Source organism: Quercus lobata, chromosome 6, assembly GCF_001633185.2.
Source record: "Quercus lobata isolate SW786 chromosome 6, ValleyOak3.0 Primary Assembly, whole genome shotgun sequence".
NCBI classification, from domain to species: domain Eukaryota; kingdom Viridiplantae; phylum Streptophyta; class Magnoliopsida; order Fagales; family Fagaceae; genus Quercus; species Quercus lobata.
In genome coordinates this window covers 45038343-45053835 of record NC_044909.1, presented here as the reverse complement: position 1 = coordinate 45053835, position 15493 = coordinate 45038343, and the positions used below count along the sequence as shown (strand labels likewise).

General features: G+C 36.8%; 1 protein-coding gene across 1 annotated transcript; it reads right to left on the bottom strand.

Moving 5' to 3' along the window:
• Positions 1-8294: 8294 nt before the first annotated feature.
• LOC115995264 (BES1/BZR1 homolog protein 2-like) lies at positions 8295-10829 on the bottom strand. Its single transcript, XM_031119767.1, has 2 exons — positions 10352-10829; positions 8295-9452 (listed from the first exon to the last, which is right to left on the bottom strand). The coding sequence occupies exons 1-2, from the start codon at positions 10574-10576 to the stop codon at positions 8712-8714; spliced, it is 966 nt and encodes a 321-aa protein (XP_030975627.1). The 5' UTR covers positions 10577-10829; the 3' UTR covers positions 8295-8711.
• Positions 10830-15493: the final 4664 nt, after the last annotated feature.

Genomic DNA, 15493 nt, shown 5'->3' with positions numbered 1-15493 from the left:
CACACGCATCACCTCGATTTGTAAACCATCAGGTAATAATGACGGCTGAGTCAACCGTCAAATATAACGCATCTTTTAAGGGCACATTAATTAACCTCTCAACCATCTAGTGCCTCCTGGTTGAACTTCTCGGATTGCTACTGTCTCTTGGACTCCTTGATTCGCTCTCGGGCATTGAGCACGAATCAAGGGAGGACTAATGTATGACACCGGGCCTGTAGGGCCATTTGGGTCTTAGACCCAAGCTCTACAGTATGACCCACGGTTCTTGAAACCCCTGTCAGAAACTGGGCTTAAAGCCCACTAAGGTCATGGGCACAAATCCTATGGCATCATGTTTGGCCCAGAACTCGTTAGGCCAGTCATTGAAATATATGCTCATTAATTCGTGGCCAAGAAGTTGTCTGGCACATCCCATCTCCGACGCATGTGACTGCTCGGGAAGGCCATATCCCAGATGCCTGACGACTCCTTGAGGAATACCGTCGTCGAACATCACCCCCCCTGAAGTGGGAACCAGTTCCAATGCCACCCTCACCACACCCCACTCCCAACTAAACATCAACTTAGCAATAACAATATTGGACCTCCATTCCCACTAGCCATAAGAGTAATCATGATTTTTCCACTAATTTTGGGCTATAAATATTTGAGGCTAAGGAAAGGAAGGGGGTTGTTGAAAGTTTGGGGAAGAAAGTTTAGAACCAAGAATAATAGTCGTAAAAAGTGAGAGGAAAATGATACAAAGGTTAGAGAGATATTGCTAGGTCTCTAAGTTAGAATCACCTAGAGTAGAAAATCCAAAACTCACATTATAACTATATTGTGAGCCCAAGAGCGAGCCAAAACTTTTAAGCTCGTTTAGGGTGCGCACATGGTTAATCTATAATTTTTTTACATCAACTAGGTTGAGTAGAACAAATTTCATTTTTATTAAGATGGCATGGAACTTATTCAATCAAAGTAAGTTACAGGATATTTAATTTAAGGATTCAACAAAAAATTAAAAATTTTAAATTCATGTTCAAGGCTTAAGGAGGGGAAGATCATGTTTTAAACAACTTAGATCCTCTTCTACTCCATAAATTTCGGTGAATAAACATATAAACCTTAAATTAAGATGAATGAAAATTTTTATTAAAGCATAATAAAAATGAAAATCTCATAAAATTATTTATAAACACATACTTTAGATATGTCAAACCAATTGCTTCTTTTTATTGTTTGAAAATATTTTGTAGTTTATTTTTTAAAGTTTTGAAATGAATATAAATAATATAAGAAATACATATTCATAACATATATAATTTCATATATATGTATTATTCATAAGAGTAAAAGTTTAATAAATCAGATAAATAATTGCTTAGAATTTTGATATATAATTATATGCAAAATGAACAAGATTTCGGGTGAGTTTTATTTCCAACCAAATCTCTCTCACTTCACCATTTAGTTGCCTTCACTTTTACCATGTTTGCTGTTGTGAACCACGTAACATATGAGATTGAGAGTTCAATTAAAGTGTATGTTGTTATCCATGCTTATAATAGAACCCACTATTCCAACATGTCCATGCACATTGAACTCTGTTCTTCTAATGCAGCCTTTAAGTTACGTTGAATTTTATCTTTCGACGTGTTGAAAAAGAAAATGGGCTTGATTTTTTTTTTTTCTTCTAAATCTAAATTATTTAAATCCCAATGGAAGAATAAATGATATCTTAGTAAACACAATTTTTCTTTCTTTTATTTATTTATTTATTATATGGTACCAAGCAAGTACTTTTGTACATATCTCATGTGGAATTACATTAGTTAATTATATATAAATATATATACATATATATATATATATATTAAATAGTATAAAAAATTATATTAAAAAAAACTTTTTTTTTAGTGTAAAAAGTTGAGAATGTGGAAAGTTTTTAATAATTTAGTTTCTTTTGTGTTTTAAATTTAAAATGTGACCTAGATTTTAGGTATTTGAAATATTTTACTCCATAATTTGAATTTTAAGGTTATTAAATACGTTTATTTTTATGGTTAAACATTTTTCCCATTACAACACACAAACTTCCATACTAATTATAGCTAATACAAAGAAATTCACAACTACTACTGAATATCATTAGCAAAAACAAAGTTGTTAAATTAAATAATCTCTTGCAATTTGATAATATCAATATTCCATTAGGTGTCACATGAACAAGATTTGAGCCAAGTTTTGTAAATTTCTTTTATGTTGTTAGATTATTAAATACATCAATTTCAAGATCTAAAACTATTATGAATTTCACAACCATAGAAAAGAGCCTTTACAGGATCTATAATTTGAATTTTTAAATTTTGAATTGACGAATGTAAACTTTTCTTATTTGAAGTATGTCCAAATAATATATATATATATATATATACATATATATATATATATAAAAGATTCTATACTACTTGTAAGGACTCAATTCGTGACGGCCCCAAAACAGTATTGGATTCACACGTTGAGGGCCCAAACAATATAATTTTTAGAGCGTGGGTTTGAAAGCCTAGGCCTTGGTCACCAAACGGTGGTTAGTCGCGATGTTCATACAGAATTAAACCATGTTCGCTCGGGGAGTCTTTCTCCTCAAGACGATTTGGGAGGCTCTGGTTCTTGGCCTTTTTTCCCAGCCTCCCACTTTGGCGCATCAGTCTTCACATTATATAGCCATTCTTGGCTAATCCTGGCCCTCCACCTGTTGATCAGGCAGGTGTCTATTCAAGTACCTGTCCCATCGGCAGCCTCCCCTTACTTTTTTTTTAGTTGCAATAACCGAAACCACACTGTTCAGGCGTCTTTTCTCATTAATATGGTTAGGACGTTTGTGGACGCATTCAATGCGGAGGGGACGTATTTACCTTGAACCACCTCCACATCGTACCCCCACGTGGGTCCCATTCTACTCGCCTTTTCTTTTAGGGGCCTTTTGGAGGCTGCCTTTGATGACATGTCACTCTTCCCTTCGAAGTCTTGAGATGCCGAGGACAGTGTCATCCTCGGCTGCGTCTCTAGGCTATTTGGTCTTTCCCTACTTGTCCTCGGCAACTACCCTCCTCGGCACGGGTCTTGGATCCCAATGTATAAGTGGGCTAGGGCCACAAATTATTGGGCCCCACAATAGCCCCTCAAAATCCTGTTGTCCGACCTCTTGGTCAGGGAGGAGGGTTTTGGTGATGTCGGGTCTGTATCATGGCTTGCCCAGCTTTGTCCTTCATTAATGTCGGTGTCTCTTCATCTGCCTAGAAAATGCGCCGGATTACGAGACATTCTTTCAAATTTACTCACAATGCACTCTTGCTGTTTCCGTGTACGAGGCGCGTCTTTAATAACTTCCCTTTACGAGGCCAATCAGATCTAACGGTTATAGATGGCATTGGGGAGTTGAGTGAACACTATCTCGTTTGCAGCTCTTCTTGGAAACCTGTATGGATTAAATGCCACTAAACTTGCATTCCATATAAGAATCAAGGAAAAAGGGTACTTCTTTTACATAGAGACCCTTTAATCTTTCTAAAGTCTTAAACTTCTAGCTGCACTCAAAGTTTTCCTTATCAGCACAACCAAACCTTAGAGTGTGATATGCCTGAGGCAAAAGCGAGGGTGAAGGAACCACACCCTCTCCAGAAGTACCATGTCCCTCCGAAACTTAAGATGGCTCGGTCAGGATAAGGTAGGCAGAGACTCAAGATATTTTTCATCTTCTTTCAGCCAAAATTCGAAGCAGGTCTTAATCGCACCAAATTTTCGGTGCATCTGAGCTGGGGTTGTTCATCATCAGTACCATCTGCTCTCTTTCGAGCATAGCTAATATGGTACTAGCATGATAGGAGTCAGGGCTGAGGCAGGGATTAAGTATCCCTGCTTCTTCCTCTCTTCCTTCACTGATGCCTCCTTTCGCCTCCCTTTCTTCTTCTTTCCCATCACCAGATCCACCCTAGTGCTTTTACTTCTTCCTCTTCTTCTCCTCATCCATCAAAGGGGGTCACCCTCTCATACACAGTCGCTACTGGAGCAGAGTTTTAGAAAGATTTGTCGTTTCATTGAATTATTTTTTTTTTTTTTTTTTTTTTTTTTTGCTTTTGTAATTAGCTTCCTGTATAGGCTTGTTTAAACCCCTCATTGTACGCTGTACTACTTCTTTATATTAATAAAAGTTGACATTATTTTATTCTATGTACTCTTTCTTTTCTGCAATAGTTATGCTATGAATGGATGTGCCATTATATGATTTTTTTTTTTTTATCATTCTGAACGATACTTAGGGCCGAAACCCCTGTTAAGAAAAAGATATCTTTATGAACTTATTGAAATTATTCGGCACAATAATGTCGATCTGAAAAGACGATACTTAGGGCTGAGGCCCTTGCTAAGAAAAATATATTATTCCGAACTTATTGAAATTATCCGGCATAATAATGCCGACCTGAAAAAAGGTTACATACCCAAGATTAGCCAAGATGACAGCTGAATGCTCGGCACTGTGTAGGAGATAACCATCCAAGGAGGGGTAACCCAAAATGAGCTGCCCATGCGGGTCGCCAAGTACTTGGGTGCTTTGCCACCTTCTTACTATCCTTCCTAGCTTTAGCCATTTTTGGCATCCGGTCCGAGGATTGAAGTACGATCATACTGAACTTAAACGCTCATTTGCGTCAATTCCCTTAAAACTGAGGATCCGAGGACAGGTCGGGATCTTCATTCCGTCTAGGACTTAATCCGACTTTTAGCATATAATCATCCCGGTGGTCTGAGCAATCTAGAACTCTCCTTAAGTGGTTGATTTCTTCGTAGGTTTGAGTCCGAGGACTATGCAATACCTTGGTTATGTCCAAAACTTTTTAAGTAGTTGGTTTCCCCATAGGTTTAAGTCCGAGGACCATACAATACCTTGGTTCTGTCCAAAACTTGATTTTTAAGTAGTTGGTTTCCCCATAGGTTTGAGTCCGAGGACCATGCAATACCTTGGTTCTGCCCAAAACTTGATTTTTAAGTAGTTGGTTTCCCCATAGGTTTGAGTCTGAGGACCATACCTTGGTTCTGTCCAAAACTTAGTTTTTAAGTAGTTGGTTTCCCCATAGGTTTGAGTCCGAGGACCATGCAATACCTTGGTTCTGTCCAAAACTTAGATATTTTCATTAAGTAGTTTGGGGAGATTAGCCCCTCGGCCAAGGTATGGGACATTGGTTTGGGGGGATTAGCCCCTCGGCCAAGCCCCTAGAACCATCTGCGCTACTGGAAACACGTAGCCCCTAGTGGAACTTTATGTTAGGGCACCACAACGGGCTGTTAGAAGTGATGGGGCGGGGGAACTTTCTCAACCCACCGCCTGTGCCAACACACAAGCCTTCCCCACAGACGGCGCCAATTGTAAGGACTCAATTCGTGACAGCTCCAAAACAGTATTGGGTTCACACGTTGAGGGCCCAAACAATATAATTTGTAGAGCGTGGGTTTGAAAGGTTAGGCATTAGTCACCAAACGGTGGTTAGTCGCGGTGTTCATACAGAATTAAACCATGTTCGCTCAGGGAGTCTTTCTCCTCGAGACGGTCTGGGAGGCTCTGGTTCTTGGCCTTTTTTCCTAGCCTCCCACTTTGGCGCATCAATCTTCACATTATATAGCCCTTCTTGGCTGATCCTGGTCCTCCACCTGTTGATTAGGCAGGTGCCTATTCAAGTACCTGTCCCATCAGCCGCCTCTCCTTACTTTTTGTTAGTTGCAATAACCGAAACCACACTGTTCAGGCGTCTTTTCTCATTAATATAGTTAGGACGTTTGTGGACGCATTCAATGCGAAGGGGACGTATTTACCTTGAACCACCTCCACACCGTACCCCCACGTGGGTCCCATTCTACTCGCCTCTTCTTCTGGGGGCCTTTTGGAGGCTGCTTTTGATGACATGTCACTCTTCCCTTCGAAATCTTGGGATGCCGAGGACAGGGTCATCCTCAGCTGCGTCTCTAAGCTATTTGGTCTTTCCCTACTCGTCATCGGCAACTACCCTCCTCGGCACAGGCCTTGGATCTCAATGTATAAGTGGGTCAGGGCCACAAATTTTTGGGCTCCACACTACTAATAATAAGATTCTTCTATTTGGGATTAACTTTTCAATTGTACCAAAATTCCCTCTTGAAATCTCAAAAATTGTCATGTCTTTCATTTAAACAACTTAAAATGAAAAATGAACATTTATGGTGAAAGAGTAATTTACTATTTATCCATTTTTTGGGGTGTCAACAAACATGTGTGTTAATTTTTGGTGTTACGTCTATTCATTTGCAGGGATGAATAGAAAATTTTAATATTAAACCAAAAAAAAAAAAAAACTCTGTGCACGTCATGTTTTTGCTAATTGGGTCAATTTATATTTTATAAAGCTATCTTGGTTTTTTTTTTTTTTTTCTTTTCTTTTCTTTTCATATCTTGTTTTTGTTATTAGATTATATGATAGTGGTACGTTTCCTTTTTTTTTTTTTTTTTTTTTTTTTTTTTACAAGATAGAAATTCTATTCTAACATTATCTAAGTGTATGTATGTATGAAACTTCCTCCTAGAAACTTGAACCCCTGCCCTTATCCTCCACACCCCACAAACACTTATACTTTCCATAAGTGTTAATCATGAGAGAAAATAATAATATCCTACTAATTGAATTTCGTTATAATTTTAGATACTATACTTATGGTCGTAACTAACTAGTAAGTGAGCTCTCCATTGAAACCATCTCTCTAATCACAGCCACATTTTCGCCCTCTGTGATTTCACTACTCAACCGTAGTTATAGCTCTTTGCAACGCCAATGCATCTGCTTCTGCCTCATCATTTGGAGTCCACGAGCTGTACTTTATCAATTCCTCAAAGCTACCATGCACATTCCTTTCGAGTTCCTGATGAGCACGCCCACTCTTGGGTTGGCTGTGTGTGGTTCCTCCTTGGTGCACCTATTCATTCTCAAACTTTTAAAATCTCTTCTAGTTATAGGTAGGCTTTCCTACTGCATTAGCATCACTAAATCCTTACACATTGTTTCTATGTTGCCATAGGGACCAAGCAATTACAGCGAATTTAGGTCCATCCCCACGTTGCATGGATTTTCCTTTGAGCCTTTCTACCTTGTCCTATAAACGTCTATGCAATCATTGATTTGGACCCCCACAAATAGCTATATCCTCCTAGTATATGAACAAAATAAAGCATGAGTAATACCTTGCTCCACCTAGTTCCTTTTGGTTAACACAGCAATATTATAGGGTTTCAATCATAGCCCCACAATTGAAACTTTTTTTTCGTGAATAACTTTGCCACCAAGCTATATCTACTTTTCTTTATGTATTTCATACAGGCTCTACTTTCCCACCGCAATTCTCATCTCCTTCTCTTAAAGCACTTTCCGAGACCTCCAAAAATAGAATCAAACAAGCCCTAAATGACGTGACACTTTTACATATAAAAGAAACATAATCTTTTTTCTTTTTTTCCTTTTTTTGGTAAAGAAAGAAAAAAGAAAAGAAACATAATCTTAATCACATATGGAGAGACCCTTTTTCATGTTGGATTATTAAGCTGGGAAATGAAAGAGAGTTACTAGAATGGTTGGTGAGCTACAACATCAGGCATGACAAAGGTCACCTTGTTTCCATTATAAGGCATATCACATGGGAAAGGGCCCTCTGGTTTCGTGTCTACTTTCTACTTTCTAGACGCTTTGTTTGACCCACAAACAAAGACAACAAACTGTAGAGAGCTGGGCGTGACATGCACGTGGATAATAAACACGCATCATAATTCAGAAATGACGATACTGGAGAAATAAATCGCTTCTAGAGTTATTTCAATTTTTCACAGCTTCGCATATTATGCACTTCTCTGCCTGCAGAAAAGAAAAGCTATGGTACGAAAAACCCTGCTGATGACCATAAAAAAGTCTTAAGAACCAACACAATCAAACTCAAACTCTTACGCCATCCCACAGATCAACTTACGCACATAGACTGCTAAAAATTACTTTATGGTGCAACAAAACAAAATTATGAATTATCCATTGAATGTGTTTGAGCTCCCCTCAAGGAATTTGAGACACATGAAAAAAGGGCTAAGAAATAGAACATGGACCAAAATTCTTCACAGGAGTTGCTAGTAGATGAACTACAGTCATAGATGAAATAGAATGGATTTGTTTGCCAATAAGATAGTAAGTATCCCCCCCCCCCAAAAAACACACACACCAAAAAAAAAAAAAAAAAAGATAACACAATTAAACCCGTTGACAATTCAAATAGGGCCCTATAATAAATCAAGAATTGAAGATACCCCAAACATAAGCAATGGTAACAGGAATATGACCTCCCTATGAACCTGCTTTTCTCACCACATTAACTAATTAGGAAAGCAGTGCTTCCATGAAGCTCATTAAAAATTCGATCATATTATAATTAAATCCTATTGGTTTATAATCGTGTGATGGCTCCTAGCTAAAGAGTACTGTACAGATGAAGAAAAGATTGGACGCACCGATGTCAAATTAAAGTGACAGAAGTCATAATGAGGCCCCAAGGAATGCCGCTCAGCCGGCTAAGAAAACGGAGTACCATTGAGAATGCACAGCTCAACCCACATACATGGCGAATTCTTGCCTCCAGTTTATACATTCTCAAGCAAGATATGATCATCAGCCTGATGCTTCACCACGGGTCTTCCCACTCCCCAGTGTAAGCTCCAGATCCTCCATCCCTACCTCATGAATTCTCTCACCCTCCCATGCCTTTACTCTGCCACTCTCGAACTCAAACTCTGTGCCTCTCCCTCTCTCTGCTGCAGTTCCCCAGTCTAAGCCTTCATGCACATCAACCCCATCTTGGAGACAGCTCTGTTGGGCCACTGGTTTCATTAGATTAAATGTAGGTGAAGGAGGAGCCGCTTGGGGTGGAACTGCCTGGAAACTGACCCAACGACCAGAGTCCACTGTGGAAGCATCAGATTCATCACATTCTGGTATTGTGGCAGGTGTAGCATGGTGACGTCGTGTAGGGCTTGACGGGGCAGAGGCTGCAAATAGGGGGTGGCGAAAGGAGTTTAGGGAACCATTGGAAAGGGATTCCCAGTCCGGTTTTCGTTTTGAACCTCTAGAGGTTGGCGAAGAAAGGGGTGGCGTTACAGGAGCACTGTTGGATATTCTAAGAGGAGGAAGATTTGTAGGTATGGAGGCAATATTGCGTAGGAATGGGAGGAGGTAAGAGGAGGGATTTGCATCAAATCGAGTAGGGCTTGGGAATGAGGACGACGATGGGCTGGCATGATAGGATGGTACAGGACTGGGAAAATTTGAGGATTGTGGGCTTAATTGAACAGAGGAACATGTGCTGATGTTTGTTGAAGTCCCTGCCATCTCAGCTGGGGCTGGCTTGCATCCCTGCGTGAGAGTATTAACAAAAAAGTTAAGACACAAGATGAGATTCCAACGGGAAAAAAAAAATTGTTAGTAATTGATAGCTGAAGCAGCACAAACATTGCTCAATTCTCATGGTTTTTTGGTCTCTCCCCCCAAATACCAGTTTGAGCTCAATAAATGCAAGCAAATCAATATCTGCTAGCCAGTCTATAAGCAGGAATTGAAAAGGGATTAATTGCAACACATTAATGTATGGTAATAAAAGAGAGAATGATTCAATTTCAATGTCTTCTATTTATCAAAAAAAAAAAATTCAATGTCTTCACTGTAAGTTGCAAACACAATGCAAGGAATCTAAATCTGCTCTTAAACCAGGCAAATTAAGCAACCTCAGATCCTATCTAAATTCTGATATACAACCAAAACAAGCTATATAATGAACCCAATACACCCTTCCATATAAAATATGTATAATTAAAGAGAGAAGTTTAGATATTAAAGGAAAGAAACCAAGTGATTTACTGAAAGAACTCCCTAATCCCTGTAGCTTGGGTACCAACCTCTTCTACAGATTTAAGATTTTTTTTTAAAAAAACAACAACCTCATGAAGCACAAACCCCCCTTTACCTCTTCTTATTTTACAATTGACTACAAACCCACAAAGGATATCAAATCAAAAACACAACTCTGATTGATTTTAGTTTATAAATTGCAGAACTCTTAAGACCCATTTCCTCGATGAAGATCTAGATTACAATGCAACCAACCCATGCATGTAGATCTATGAATACAAACGAAGAAACCCAGATTTATAAAATGAAAAAAAGAGTCATTTTAAAGAGATGAACAACAAACACAGAAAACAACAGATATAAATCTAGAAGGAGCAGAAAAGAGAGAGTGTAAAAGCGAGCAAAACCTTGCGATAGGTGGTACCATCTTCTTCGACGACCCAACCAGCTTCGATACAGAGAGCCTTCAAGACCTCGTTGTTGTCACAGTGTTTAGGTAGCTTATAGTTCCCCTGAGCTCTAAGACCAGAGTATATCTTAGCTGCGATTGCTCTTCTTCTTCGCTCCCTTCTCTTGTTGTTCTCTCTTTCCTTCCACGTCGGCAACCTCCCCGATGAGCCCCCGCCCGCCATTTCTCTCTCTCTAGCTTCTTGGTTTCTATCTCTAGACTTGTTCTTCTTCTTCTTAGATTTGTTTATTGCTTTTGGGGAAGAAGGAGGGAAAGAGAAGGGGATGGTGTGTTGGATTGGGTTGGGCAGAGAGAGGAACAGACTACTCTGCCTCACGAGGATTTGCGCTTTCTTTAATCATGTATTTTGTAGTTGAAGATAAAAGAAAGAAATGCTGCTTCCTTTTCACACTGAAAATTGAGGAGTGAGAGAGACTGTCCGTGGTCTGGTCCACCAAATGAGTTTTTCTTTTCTTTTATTTGATAAGCACCAAATGGGTTATTTGGTCATTTGGATTGGATGAAATTATATTTTTCATTTTTTGAATAAGAAATATTATGTCGACAACAATTATTAGAATGAATAACATTACTTTTAATTTAGAGCAAAATAGATAAACTCAATTTTTTTTTACAATTTGTTATGTGTTTGATATGACTTACTGTTAATAGTGGATTAGGACTATATTAACATAAATAACATTATTTTTAATTATTATGATTCTAATGTCTCGTATGGATTAAATGTAAATTTAATTACGTATTTATAAGTTTTTGAGCATCTTTCCCTTTTAAACATGAGTTAGTTTCTAACATTAATTTAAAAAATAATAATTAAATACAATTTTTTTTTCACAATTTATTACATGTTTGATATAATTTAGTATTAATAATAAGTTCACGTACGAGTGATAAGAAACCACACAATTTGTCATCGATTATCATAACCAAAGTCGTGTCATATGAATAGTGATTTTAGAGGAATTGTTGTAGGGAATTGTCTATATAATTTAAGTTTTTATTTTGGGGAGTGTTTAGGAAACAGTGAAGTGGGTCCAAAAGAAGCCATTGATCAGTCCCCATTAATCAAAGGCACATGGATTGGTTGGTTAGTTTGTAAACACAACGTAGCCTTACGGGGCCGGTGCTGTCCATGTCTGCGGCAATGAGTGAGCCACATGGAGTTTTGTTCCGTATAGGAAAAATAAACCATAAGAAAAAGCCCCCCTAGCAATACCCCAAAAAATATCCCCAACAAAATATAACTCGTGAAATTTGTCCTCCACACAAAAAATATGAAATTACATAAAAAGACACTGATTTTCTAATTTGGCTTCTAGAGAGATTGAACTTTGGGGATCATGTGACCTTGTGCAGGGAACCTATACGATCATCAGAAGATCATAGGCCACTTTAGGCATGAGATCAGTCAAAGTTTCTCACTGCCATATTTAATTTTGTATCTGAGAGATACACTGGAGCAAACATTATGTAAATGTTGTTGTCAAAAAAAAAATCAGCAAGTGATCAAATAGTAGTAGACTCCATTATTGACAATTGGCTTGTATGTGATTGGAAAAGCCAAAAACACACAGTGCTATCTCAAAAAAAAAAAAAAAAACACAGTGCCTTATAGATAGGCAATAGTATGGTCCGAATCCTAATATATTAATTGAATGGATATTAAAAATAGTAGATACCCATATTGCCCTTCTCATTAATTTTTGCAACTAATGATGTTCATGTCATATAGTAAAAGCCTATAAGTAATTTTAATTTGAGTAATTCTAGTACTACATAAATTGTCACAATTTTTATCACTATTATGTTATCTTACGTATTAGATAATAATTGACTGTTTGTCACTTTCATATGAACTTATTACTTTTTCTCCTTCATTTATCATCTATTATGTGAACAATTGTAACACAAATAGTACTTTTGTTTGGTCTTAAAATTTTTCATTTATAACAGTTTACTCTCATTCGAGTAGTAAAAAGAATTCCCATTTACCAACCATTTCAAATTGTTCATTGGACCAGATCACAATTTGCAAATCTTAAAGATATGGGTTTTTGAGATAAGGAATAGTAAAAAGAATTCCCATTTACCAACCATTTTAAATTGTTCATTGGACCAGATCACAATTTGCAAATCTTAAAGATATGGGTTTTTGAGATAAGGGGACTTTGTGTTTGAAAAGCGTGATCGGTCACACATGGAAAATTTGTATGGTGATGATATAGAAAGATGCCCTTCTCCGGAATTTGTGGTTTTGCACTGACGTGATGTTCAGTTTGAACGGTAGAGATATGGACAAACAAGGAGGTCAGAAAAAGGGTAGGGGGGCCCACAAAAGCCACACCGCGAGTCCAAATCATGTTAATGTTACGCATCACGGTACTTTTGCAGGGGGGATCAGTCGGCTTCACACGTGCGACGCAGAAACCTATAAAATAAAATACTAAAAAGAAAGACAACGCTTGCTGGGGTCCGCTCCGTGTGGACCACTGCGAGGTTTGACGTGTCGAACAGAGGGCACAAAACGTGAATGTGGTCCTTTCAAGGCGAGAAGATCGCACGGCTCGATCGGCTCGGCCCTGTCGATATTCCTTCGTTAACTACACAACGAAGGCTACACGCCAGGGATGATTAGAGATTTGACCACTACGTCATTTTTCCTTTGCCATTTGCCTAAATTGACTGCAAGTAGGGCCGTAAAGTTTAAGTTCGTTCAATTGATTTTTTTTTTTTTTTTAATGTGAGTTGAACTTGAGTTCATTATTAATTTTATTGTCAAGCTTGTTTACGAATTATTTGATTTTTTTTAATATCTTTGTGAAATCATGATTAAAATATTTTCTCTTCATAATTCTATGAATTTATTTTTATAATGAATAGACGGTTTATATCATCAATAAACTAAAAATAATAATTTAATATTATATGAACAACCAACTTATTCAATCCAATTTTAAGTCTATATAAATATATTTTTAGACAAGTATACACATAAAAATATTATGTATAGTTAAATCAAGTAGTCATGTTCACAAACTTGTTTACAAACACATTATTATGTTTGAACTTGTCTCATTTAATAATTGAGTCTAAACTTAAAACTTGAACTTGATTTGCTTTCTAAACAAACTAATATAAACAAGTTTTTTCTCAACTTGAACTTGAACGGTTCATAAATAACTTTGTTCATTTACAACCCTCGCTACAAGATCTTAACTACGTAAATGGGCTAGTCAGTGTAGCATTAGTTGGACTGTTCATGCACTTTTTAAAGGTACTTATGCAAAAGATAAATAAGTAAATAAAATAGAGATGCAACTTGGATGAAATAAAATCACTACGGTGTAAATAAGAAAAGTAAATTTATATATAAATATTGGTTTGCGAACACAATTTTAGTATGAATTAAGATGGTTTTCTTGATATTTGTACATAATTTCACTTTAATTTTTTTTTAAATATACATTTAGGTCTATTACTCATATCACTTTGTTACTAACTATTAATATAGCTTGCCACTTATTTACACACACACCCAAAAAAAAAAAAAAAAAAAAAACCCAAACTATGCAAAAATATTAATAAATCACACTCAACTTAGATATATTTATGTGTATAAAACATTGAATTATTCATAGTTTGGTGTCAATGAAATTAATAATTGAATATTTATTATTCCTTAGTTTGCACCATTAGAATACTTATTAATAGATTGAGGTCGCCTCACTCTGGCCATTTTTTTTTAGCTATTAAAAAGGATACTTATTTTCTATCTCAAAAAAAAAAAAAAAAAAGATACTTATTAATAAGGTTATAAATAAATTGAGTTAATTATGGAAAACTTTGACTCAATTCTAGAAGAAGCATATTTAAATGTAGTTATTTAGCGAATGAGTCAAACTCAAACTTAGGTTTAGGTTCAACTATTAAACAAGCATAATAATGTATTTGTAAATAGAATTTGAGTATAAAAATTTTAATAATATAAGTATGTGTAATAACTTGAAATCAATATATATATATATATATAACTGAAGTTTTTGAAACTCCCACAATTTTCCACGTCAGCATTTATTTATTTTTTTCTATTTTTTAAATTTGATTTAAAAATAAACCTAATTTTCCCCCGTTACAAAACCCGATAACTCTTTAAAACCAAAAAAAAAAAAAAAAGAAGGTAAAACTCACCCAACAGCGTCTGTCTTCTTTGCTCACACGCTAAAACATCTCCTTCCCTAAACCAGCAGCGTCTCTCTTCTCTGCTCACACACTAAAACATCTCCTTCCCTAAACCTAAAACTCACCATTTCCTTCCTCCAAAATCAAAACCCAAAACTCAGATTCTTCCCCTGTTGCTACCGCTGCTACAGATGGCCACCACTACAGATTGCCGCCACCACAGAAAGGCAGCCTACTGAATGATGCAAAATCTCACACAACCACCGTCACTTCTTCGAAAACATTACCAATAAGTTTTTAATTTTGTTCTATTGTTTTTGGCTGTTAAGTATGATTTAGGGTTACATTTAGGAGTGTTTCTTTTGAATGTTTAGCATAGATTGATGGATTTGGAGGCTGTAGTGGAGCTAAACTACCTCTGAAAACATGTATAAGCAGATATTCTCTAATTTCAATCAAAACTACGTCTTGGATTTATACATGGTTGTATTTTGATTGAAATCAGAGAAGCCCCAACACCCTGAGGCAGAACAACCCCACTTGAGAGTGTGGCTGAAGAGAACAGAATCCCAAACCTTCACCCTTAAAGTGTTTGATGAAATTCCTAAGCCAAACTGAAAAAGGGACCCGAATTTAGAAAGTTTATGTCAAATAATTGAAAATTGCTTCATATGTATTGAATGGGGAAAAAAAGAGTCACAGGGTTGATTCAATTTAGGAATAGAGTCAAATAGTACTTCAATGGAAAAAATAGAATGAAGATAATCAGATGGGGAAATTTGTGAAAGTCTAAATCCTATGCTAGCAAGGTTTTGTTTCTAATTATGAGCTTTGTTGACAATTGGTTTTGGTGTCATTAAAATGTGGATGTGTTTTGAAGTGATGACGTGGGTGGTTTTTA